This window comes from Nothobranchius furzeri, chromosome 1 (genome assembly GCF_043380555.1).
Source record: "Nothobranchius furzeri strain GRZ-AD chromosome 1, NfurGRZ-RIMD1, whole genome shotgun sequence".
Taxonomy (NCBI): Eukaryota; Metazoa; Chordata; class Actinopteri; order Cyprinodontiformes; family Nothobranchiidae; genus Nothobranchius; species Nothobranchius furzeri.
The window spans coordinates 103,402,691-103,413,190 of NC_091741.1; the positions used below are offsets into that span (position 1 = coordinate 103,402,691).

General features: G+C 45.4%; 1 protein-coding gene across 8 annotated transcripts in view; it reads left to right on the plus strand.

Annotated features, from left to right (window-relative positions):
* Positions 1 to 9,644, plus strand: part of ankhd1 (ankyrin repeat and KH domain containing 1) — a 61,831-nt gene extending 52,187 nt beyond the window's left edge. For all 8 annotated transcript variants that reach the window (XM_015969684.3, XM_070552778.1, XM_070552799.1 and 5 more), the window contains 16 exons: positions 1,567 to 1,742; positions 1,820 to 1,982; positions 2,067 to 2,162; positions 2,424 to 2,540; positions 2,642 to 2,810; positions 2,915 to 3,114; positions 3,220 to 3,572; positions 3,908 to 4,057; positions 4,247 to 4,396; positions 5,138 to 6,656; positions 7,260 to 7,443; positions 7,584 to 7,709; positions 8,180 to 8,431; positions 8,506 to 8,690; positions 8,769 to 8,936; positions 9,020 to 9,644. In XM_015969684.3, the coding sequence (XP_015825170.3) occupies positions 1,567 to 1,742; positions 1,820 to 1,982; positions 2,067 to 2,162; positions 2,424 to 2,540; positions 2,642 to 2,810; positions 2,915 to 3,114; positions 3,220 to 3,572; positions 3,908 to 4,057; positions 4,247 to 4,396; positions 5,138 to 6,656; positions 7,260 to 7,443; positions 7,584 to 7,709; positions 8,180 to 8,431; positions 8,506 to 8,690; positions 8,769 to 8,936; positions 9,020 to 9,079 (4,068 nt within the window). In that variant the 3' untranslated portion in view covers positions 9,080 to 9,644. The remainder of the gene's footprint in view (positions 1 to 1,566; positions 1,743 to 1,819; positions 1,983 to 2,066; positions 2,163 to 2,423; positions 2,541 to 2,641; positions 2,811 to 2,914; positions 3,115 to 3,219; positions 3,573 to 3,907; positions 4,058 to 4,246; positions 4,397 to 5,137; positions 6,657 to 7,259; positions 7,444 to 7,583; positions 7,710 to 8,179; positions 8,432 to 8,505; positions 8,691 to 8,768; positions 8,937 to 9,019) is intronic.
* Positions 9,645 to 10,500: the final 856 nt, after the last annotated feature.

A 10,500-nucleotide genomic window follows, 5' to 3' on the forward strand; every position in this document is an offset into this window, starting at 1 on the left:
CAATAGCTGGAAATTGTAGCAGAAATTAAATTTAAAAAAATAGCTTAAATTTGGTCAAAGTGGCCTTAAAAAGGTTTTAAAAAGTCTTAAATTTGGCTCCCTTAAACCTGCAGATACCCTGTCTCTCTAAATGCTGCTGTGAAGTACGCCACACATACAGCACCTTCAGCTAAGGCAGGAGTAGTGAAAGAAAGAGACGAGTTTTCCATCACCGTGCACATTCCCGCATGGACTGACAGCACGCAGCACTTGACCATCTAGTGGTCAGATGCGCCGACAGGCAGGTGGATCCAAAGTCGACACGATCGGGACATAGAGGGGGGTCGCGGCCAAATAAGTTAGGCAGCCGCTGATTTAAGGTAATAACTGAGACAATGAGGAAACTCTGATGAAATATGATTTTAGATGTTAAGAGGCTAATTAAGTGTTTTAGAAAAATGTGATGTCCGGGTTTATAAAATTATCTGGCAGAATTGTATTGAGGTATCACATTAATCTTAACCATCCGACGCCAGTGAAGAGCTACGATTTACCCTTGTGCTGGGGTTGTCTGCGATCTGGCTGTCTGGCAAAGACGGCTCAACATGGCTGTCGAGTGGAATTAGACCTCTGAAATCCAAAAGGTCGTAGCCCCTTTTAGAATACGGATGAACGGCCAAAAGATACCCCTTGGGTTTTGCTGCTTAAGCAAATAATTTAGATTTTGAAAAAGGATGGTTCTTGCAGTTAAAAGTATTCTATTGAAAGATCTGGTTTGATCCACCAAAAGATGTTACTTTAGCATGAAGGGCTGGGCGTCTTGCTAGAACTGATTTTCAGTTCCTGTGACTGACCTTTTAAAGGCCCATTTTGAACCAACTAGATGCCAAAAAATGTATTGGGCATTACCAAGAGTCTCCAGATATCACCTAATTTCCTCAGAAACGTAGAAAAAGGCTTATTTCACTTAAAATGTAAAGTAAATGTGATGTAACTGTCATTTGCTAATATACTGATATTAATATGTGATATAACTGATAATGAATCGTTATTAAATCATCAAATAAACTCATTTGGTGTATTTAAGATCTGAAATAAGGCATTTAAAAAATGAACCATTCATTATTGTAAAGCAGTCAAGATACTATTAAATCACTTTAGATAAAACATTCATTTTAGAATGTAACTGTTGTTATAATTTACCTGTAAAGAGAGGAATTAATTGTATGAGACCAAATAAGGTTCTTTTAATAAAGTTATGAAGTTCCGTCTTCAGGAGGACCTTGTGGCCTAAACAGGACTGAAAGGCAGCTTGTAATGATGTTTCCAGATGGCGAGGCTAGAAAAAATAAACGGGACTGTTTTGGTATGAAGAAGCACACAGAACTCCGGGCAGACGAAGCTGGACCGTTCAATCTCTAATGAACATCTGAGTCTGACATTAAAGCCTTTCCCACGCTACACGGGTTTCAACCTTGGTTTCCCAATTTTTGGTTTTTGGTTTCGGCCAAGAATTTTCATTTTGGTGCATCCCTAATTATTTTTTTTCTACTGGTCATGTGACTAACTGGGTCCTTGTTGAGACAGACTGGCCTCACTCCTCTTATGGAGGCAGCATCGGGGGGTTATGCGGAAGTGGGCCGAGTCCTGCTGGACAAAAGTGCTGATGTCAATGCCCCCCCTGTTCCTTCATCCCGAGACACTGCCCTAACTATTGCTGCCGATAAAGGCCACTACAAGTTCTGTGAGCTGCTAATTAACAGGTGAGGAGTGTGATTGGGCTCTTCAGGTTGTGTCCTGCCTCATTATGTTCCTAGAGTAACACTTCTTTCTGATTTAGGGGTTCTCATATTGACGTACGGAACAAGAAAGGGAATACTCCCCTTTGGCTTGCAGCAAATGGCGGTCACTTTGATGTGGTTCAGCTTCTCGTGCACGCCAATGCTGATGTGGATGCTGCAGACAACCGCAAAATCACCCCTCTCATGGCTGCTTTTCGTAAAGTACGTGGACCGTTAAACCTCACGTGGTGTCAGCTGGTCTTTATGAAGCTTCTTGCGGCTAAAAACATGTACTAAACATTTCAGGGCCATGTCAAAGTGGTGCAGTATCTTGTGAAGGAGGTCAACCAGTTTCCATCGGATATCGAGTGCATGAGATATATTGCTACCATTGCTGACAAGGTAGGTGTTGATTTCCTGTTAGTTATGTCTGCAAAGTTGTAAATGATAAATGACCCACACCTGTATAGCACATTTTAGAGTCGGAGGACTCCAGAGCGCTGTACACCACAGTGTATCATTCATCCATTCACACACAAGTGCACATACTGATGGTGATGAGCTAGCTTACTGGACTGCCCGCTCTACCTCCTGAGCCACCGCTGCCAAAGTTGGAAGGTACCCAGATGTAACCAGTGCTGTGATTTTTGTCGTTCCTTGCAGGAGCTGTTGAAGAGGTGTCACCAGTGTATGGAGACGATCGTCAAAGCAAAAGATCAGCAGGCCGCCGAGGCCAACAAGAATGCTAGCATCCTCCTCAAGGAGTTGGACTTGGAGAAAGTAATGTCATTACTGGACTCTTGAGATGTTAAAGCACCTTGGAAATAAAACGCCAGAAAACACGTTTTTATTTGTCGCTTTTGCGCTCTTGTGCCCAACAGTCCAGAGAGGAGAGCAAGAAGCAGGCCTTAGCTGCCAAAAGGGAGAAGAGGAAGGAGAAGCGGAAGAAGAAGAAGGAGGAGCAGAAGAGAAAACAAGAGGAAGAGGAGGGGCAGAAAACCAAGGAGGACTCCTCTGAGATGCTTGAGCAAAAGGAGGATTCGGCTGAAGGTACCATTTTTCTGCTTCTTTGTCACAAAACTGCTAAAGAAATTGTTGTCATCATGAATTTGATGGTTTGCTTTGGTTTGAACTCTATTCGTCCTCTTCTTCAGAAAAAGAGGTTCCAATTGAACCTCCCAGTGCAACCACCACCACCACCATCGGTATCTCAGCCACCTCCACCACTTTCACTACAGTTTTTGGAAAAAAGCGAGGAATTGTGGCCACTACTCCAAACACCAATCGTAAGAACAAAAAGAACAAGACTAAGGATTCAGCACCCAACGAACCAATCATATTACAGGATCCGCAGGTGAATGCTGCTGCATCTCTGTGCCTCATTTTCTTTGCTTTCTTCGCATTTAGATAAACAGTCAAGTTTAATCCACTTAAATATTGATCATATTGGACTTTCTAGGTTGCACTTGCACAGCACAAAGCTGACAAGAACAAGATACACGGTGAGCCACGGGGTGGCGGCGGGGGAGCGGCAGGGGGGAACAGTGACTCGGACCCCCTCGATAGCACCGACTGTGCCAGCGAGAGCAGCAGCAGTGGGGGGAAGAGTCAGGAACTCAACTACCTCCCTGATCTCATCTCATCCGCCTCCTCGTCATCTTCCACCTCTTCCTCCTCCTCGGCCCCTTCCTCAGGAGCAGCCCAGTCCCAGGCCCTCCTGCCCAGCTCAGAGAAGAGATACTGTTCTCAACAGCTGACAGACAACAAAGTGGACAATAAGGTCATGGTGTCCATCTCAAAACCAATGCAGAAGTGAGTCCTCGATGATTTCCAGCAGGAGTAGGCATTCTGGTTTTTCCTTGTTACACACCTGATTTTAATTGTTAGGTGATTGACAGATTTTTTTTTAAAGTTGATAAATTTGGTGAACAAGTGAAACAATCAATCAATTAGGTGTGTTGGGGCAGAGAAGTGGATAATGCCACTCAAGGACCAGGATGGCCTAGCCCTGATTCACAGACTAGTTAGTTGTACTAGTGCGGACCATCAGTCCCCGGTCGTGTTTTTGTTGTATTGCATTGTGTTTTTTTTTTTTTTTTTTTTTTTTTTACAAAAATCGGAGAGAAATGCTGTCCTTTTTGTTTCAGAGCTCCAGATACAAGCGACTCCTCCAACTCTTTGCCTTCGCCATTTAAAACCATGGCTCTTCCTGTCACCTCGCCCAACAGTAAGCTCAGCCTCACGAGTCCAAAGAGAGGCCAGAAAAGAGAAGAAGGGTGGAAAGAGGTGGTGAGAAGGTCTGTTCTCTGGTTTTACTCTTGTGTTTTCGAGATGGCTTTTTTATGATGTTTAAAAGGAAAAAATAGATGCATTCTTTACATACATACTAAGAAAACGTATAGTCCTCTTTACGTAAATATGCATTAATCAATGTGAGTGTGAATCAAAAAGACCAAAGTAAACATTTAACTGTTGGTTTATTGTAGATCAAAGAAGCTCTCTGTACCAGCCTCGGTTGTGTCCCGCATCATGGGCCGAGGCGGGTGCAACATCACAGCCATCCAAGACGTGACAGGAGCTCACATTGATGTAGACAAACAGAAAGACAAGAATGGAGAGAGAATGATCACCATAAGGTAAAAATGCCACCACCTGCTGGACTAGAGCTAGCACTGTAGCTGTAGCTGATCAAAGCTGGCTTGTGTGTTTGTTTTAATACATGAAAAAACTCTGTATTAAACAGATTTCATACTTTTGATTTTTCACCAAAATGGAACACATAAACAGAGCAACAGCAGCTATGTCTGGTGCTGTTTGCTGGCCTTTTAACTCATTCACTGCCAGCCGTTTCCTGATCAGAAAAGCCTTTCACTGCCAGCGTTTTTACTGGTTTTTTAATAGTCACAGAACGTTGCACGCTAGGATGATGTCAACGCCAAAACTACCACAAAAAAAGAGGAGACTCACTTCTTACATCAGGAAAAATCTGAGCTTTTCGAGCGTTATCCGTTCTTTCATAATTCGATCGGCAGAAGCTTTTCCGGTTTGCGCCTCACTTTTTTTTACAGCAGCGGCCCAAAACGATCTCCCAACACATGGACTTTCTGCTTCCTGGTCACGTGACGTATGACATACGCAGATGAGGATCAGCTTTAGAGCTGGGATATTTGTGCTCATGGTGCGGGGGCTCGTTCCGATGCCCACACAAGAAAAAATAATGCAAATGGCGACTTTAGTCGACTAGTCATCATTTGAAGTGAACGGTTGGATTTCAAATGACGACTTTTGTCGTCATTGGCAGTGAATGAGTTAAAAACCAAACAAGTTCCCTTATTTAGAATTTTTCTCACACAAAAATCTGTCATGTTTAATTTCAGAGGAGGCACAGAGTCTACAAGGTATGCAGTCCAGCTGATCAATGCTCTAATCCAGGATCCAGCCAAAGAGCTTGAGGATCTGATTCCTCGCAATCACATCAGAGCCCCGGGATCTAAAGCAACCTCAGCCTCCTTTCCTAATACCACAGGAATCAGCAGTGCTTCGGCCACCAGTGCAAAAGCTCTGAGCTCATTGGTAACTTCTGCTGGCGTTTCGTTTCAACCCTCTTCATCGACGTCATCCTCTCCTCAGACTGGGAGCAAGCTTGTGAAGGGGCTATCGTCAAACATCAGGCAGCCCTTCCCAGTGTCGCTGCCGCTGGCGTACGCTCACCCCCAGCTGGCTCTTCTGGCTTCAACCATGCACCAGATCAGACACCCTCGTCTACCCATGGCCCAGTTTGGCGGAACCTTCTCACCTGCTGCCAGCACCTGGGGACCCTTCCCTGTGCGTCCTGTAAGTCCTGGCAGTGCCAACAGCTCCCCCAAACACAACGGAGGTACCAACTGCACCATGGCGCAGGCCAGGCTCAATTCGACCAACAATGAGCCCAACAGCACGGTCAGCTCAGGAATTCCCACCATAACCACCAACACCACAACTATCACTGCACCCAACAGCTCTGCTGCTGCAGCCTTACCTCATGCCCCCAACCCAACTCCATTTAACCCTCAGTCAAGCGTCCCTGCCCCATCTTCTGTCAGGAAGCAGCTGTTTGCCCCGGACCCCAAACCAACAGGAGTTACCCCTGTGTCTGCTGCCTCTGCCTCGAGTGGCAGTAACACAGTAAGAGGCACGGATTCACCAGCACATCACAGCTCCACTGCAACTACAACTACCGCCCCCCAGCAGCCAGTCGGACCTATCTTACAGCCCCCCATCCAGCCCAGTAAAACCGAGTCCAGTACTGTCGCGCCACCTGGGAAAGATGAGCAGTCTCCCGTAGAGAGTCAGCCCACATCCATTAGTGAAAACATCAGCTCTGCGGGGTTCCCCTCTCCTGCTTTGGCTTTGGGTTCCATGCCTGAGTCTCGACAGCAGTTACCGCCCTCCTCTTCTTCTGTATCATCTACAGAGGCTCATCCACTAATTCCCAACCCACAGCCCACCTCCCACCTTTCCACAGTTACTTCACATGCTCTCTCACACAATTTATCACATCCCAACAACACCATCCCCCACTTCTCCGCTCCTGCACCTAGAGTGTCCCATCGTATGCAGCCATCAGGGCCTTGTTTCTCCCTTGCTGAGCAGCAGCAGCCGTCTGTGTTTGTACCCTTCAGCGCTCAACAGGAGCCCTCAAAGCAAACCCAAAACCAATCATCTCAGCCAACAAATCTGCTCCCACCAATCCAAGCCCAGGCTCCTGGCTCCCTGCAAGTCTCCGCCAATCTGGGAATAATGAATGGTTCCCAGATGCAACATGTTGCCAGTGCAGGCAAGCCTCAGCAAATCCCCCCCAACTATGGTCATGCAGGTCTCTTCAATTTCAGCAGCATCTTTGACAACAGCAGCCAGGTTGGTCTGAGTAAAGAGACACTTTTTCAGGTTTTTGTTGTTTCTAAAGATGTTAAATCTCTTCTTCTGGATTTTGTTTGTTAATTCATTCACTGCCAGCCGTTTCCTGATCAGAAAAGCCCTTCGCTGCCAGCGTGTCTCAGCGTTTTCACAGTTATTTTTTTAAGAGTCATAGAACGTTGTGCTCTATGATGATGTCAACACCAAAACTTAACAAAACAAAGCGGATACTCACCTCTTACATCAGGAGGAATCCGCGCGTTTCGAGCTTTATCCGTTCTTTCATAATCCGTTGTTGAATTGTGATCGGCAGAAGCTTTTCTGGTTCGCGCCTCACTTTTTTTTACAGCAGCGGCCCAAAACGATCTCCTAACATATGGATTTTCTGCTTCCTGATCACGTGACCAATGACGTACACGGATGAAGGTCAGCTTTAGAGCTGGGATTTTTGTTCTCTCGGTGCGGGGGCTCGTTCCGACGGCCACACGTAAAAAAAAATGCAAATGATGACTAGTCGTCATTGGCAGTGAACGGGTGGATTTAAAATGACGACGTTTGCCATCAATGGCAGTGAATAAATTAACGTGTGTCATTGACCAACAGGTGGGAAACAATCAGGTGTGGGGTGCATGCCATCTGCCTGCAAGGTCACCTCCCAATCAGTCATACTCTGCCCCACCAACCTACATGATGGAAAACATGATGCCCCCACCTCCTCCAGACAGCTCCAAAGCCCCTGGATATCGCTCTGCCTCCCAGAGGATTGTCAACAGCCCCATTGTTAACGGTTTGCTCCGAGTTCATAATTAATGCACACACAGTTTTTTATGGTGTTAGATTCATATGAAAACCAATATAGACATTTTAAAGATGGAAAAAAAGCATGTTTTGCTTGACACTGAGCTATTTTTTATTGTCCCTATACAGCTTTGACCAGCTATGCTTCCAGCATCTCTGGCAGTCCTGTCTATCTGCACGGCCACACAGGGGTTGGCACACCCTCGTTCAACCGACAGCACTTTTCCCCCCACCCATGGAGTGCATCCACTTCAGGTTCATTTTCTATGACTGCTAATATATATATATATATTGTGTGTGTGTGTGTGTGTCTGCCTGCCTGCTCCACCTTGCCGATCCCCAGTGAGTCGTGGCGGATGGCTTCTAATGCTGAGCCAGGATCCTCTGGAGGTTTCTTCCTGTTAAAAGGGAGTTTTCCTCTCCACTGTCGCTAGACTCTGACACTAGTCAGTGACTCCATGCACCCTGCTGGGTTCCTTATATAGGAAACGTTTTACTGATTGGCTTCATGAACTGACCTGTATTGGAATGTTTACTGTGTAACGTGCCTTGAGACGACTCTTGTCGTGATTTCTCGTTATATAAATAAACAGAATTGAATTAATGTACATTTACTGTGGAAGCCATTATGAATTGGATTATTTAGCATTGAAAATCTACTTTAATGAATGTTTGTCATATTTAAGCTTGAACTTTAAAAAACAAACAATAATTTTCTTAACCAGGTGAACCCCCTGCCCCTCCTCCCCCCACGGTGTCCTCCTCCGCCCTCTCCACCTCAGCCGCTGCCCCTCCCCCCCAGCCAAAACCGGGCAACTCCTCACAGCAGGATCGGAAAGTTCCCCAGCCCATTGGCACAGAACGGTTGGCCAGGATCAGGCAGACGGGTTCAGTCAACCCTCCAATACTCTCGAGCAGCTACACGGCACCTGTTGGACAGGGTGGGATTTGGTCCTTTGGGGTCGGGAGTGCCTCAGGTAAGAGGAGTCTGTTATTGGACTATTTGCTGTATTACAGGTGAAAACTGCTAACATGGCTGTATTTATTACAGAGGCCATGTCTGGTTGGTCCCAGCCGTTAATGGGCAGCCACATGATGCACCCACAGCTGCAGACAGAGCAGTCAGCCTTCTCTCAGCACCAGCCTATGGAGCAGGATGACACGGGGATTGCAAACCCTGCCAACAACTACCACCAGCCTCAGCATTTGCCCAACAGTTACATGGACTTCCAAAAGGTAACTTGAACCAAAAGCTGAGAAGTCACTCTGCCTCTCTTAAATGTGTCAGTACCAACCTGTTTCCTACCTGTCTAGGGGATGCCTATGTCGATGTATGGAGGAACCATGTTGACGCCCCACCCTCCCATGGCAGAAGGTCCTGGGGGTCCGATGTACAATGGTTTGCACACAGGCGACCCTGCATGGAGCCCAATCATCAAAGTGGTCCCAAACAATGCAGAAAGCTCAGACCCACAGCAGCAGGTTGGTTCATGTTAATATAATTCTGAATGGCTTGCTGTAACTGCCGCCTTTTCTAACACAGGTTCTACCTTTGTGCTCCTCAGGTTTGGCCTGGTACCTGGGCACCTCACGTGGGTAATGTGCACCTAAACCACGTCAACTAGATGGTGTTCACAGCAGTTAAATGCACACAGCATGATCCACAGTACGGACGTGTAATACCAACTGAGGAAAAATGACCCAACCAGACCAAGAGTAAAAATTAGCTTTAGAGACCTCAAAGTGGAGTGCAGAGGCTGAAGAAGTCAAAGTTCCCTCGACACAAATCTTTGATGTGCCTATCTCGGACAAGAAAAGAGGAACAAAAATTAAGCTAGAGCTGATTTCAGTGTCCTAATGATGCAATCAAACATGAGCGTTCACCTGTTCAACAGGATCTAGTCTCTGCATAGTTTAGCGATTATGACTTCAACTCACACACACTGTTCTAGGGCTGCAGGGGGCTCAACATGAAATAGCTATTTAAACTTTGCCCAGAACTAGATGATGATGGTGATTATCTAAAGAGAAATCAGAACCTTTTAGAGTGGTAAATACATGTATAATTGTTTACATACTAAAAAGGGTTACAATGAGAGTAAATTTCATGTCGTATAGTGGCTCTACTTTATGTAGCCTGTATTAATGTGAAATATTTACCTTAATATTCAATAAAAAGATTGAAAAGTACGTGTGCTCCTTTGTAAGTCATTTAGCTATATATTTTCATTCTTTATGATTTCAGCTGCAGAAAAAAATGTCCATTTTTGACCACCTTCCCTTGTTTTACCCATCTTATTTGAGACTTAGTCATTAGCTGTGTTGTGCCTGACTGCGTTCTTTGAACGATCGTTAATGAACTTGTTCTTTTTTTGTGTGAACGTGAACTGAACTCGCTCGTAATTGACCTGATGAACGTTGGGGTGAGCACGCTCATTCTGGCATGGATGATTGGTTTAATGAACGTCATTCTCTCACTGTTCGAGCTTCAGATCCATAGACATGAATACGTAATGCCACATTGGGTGCTGGAGAGCATAATGTTGCGTCCCTCACTCCAAAACCAACTGGAGTCAACACAGTGAGCTACAATGCCCATTTATTCTATAGCCTACGGTTTCAACAACCGGTGCACTATTGAAAACTGATCACATGGAACTTTTCTAGCCTACCTTCTGGAATTTTACATTAAAAATTTTTTTCTGTTTATAGAAACATGGGGCAAGTTAATGAAATGGAGCTCATGAGCGACGCACCCGGTGCTGCGAGTACCTGCTACCCGGTGTCGGTACAGGATCTGCTCGGGTGCAGAATCGGCTCAGGGTCCTTCGACTGCCGATGACGTCACATTACTGCAAATCTACTCGGCTTACACCAGGGTATCCACGGGTCCTTAAAAAGTCTTAAATTTGCTTTTCCAAATTTAAGGCCTTAAAAATCCTTAAAAATGACAAATAATCCTTAAGTACAGTTTCCAAAGGTCTTAAATTACCAAAGACCCAATAAACAAGATTCTTATTTCTATAAAAATTTCGTGAATTTCTAG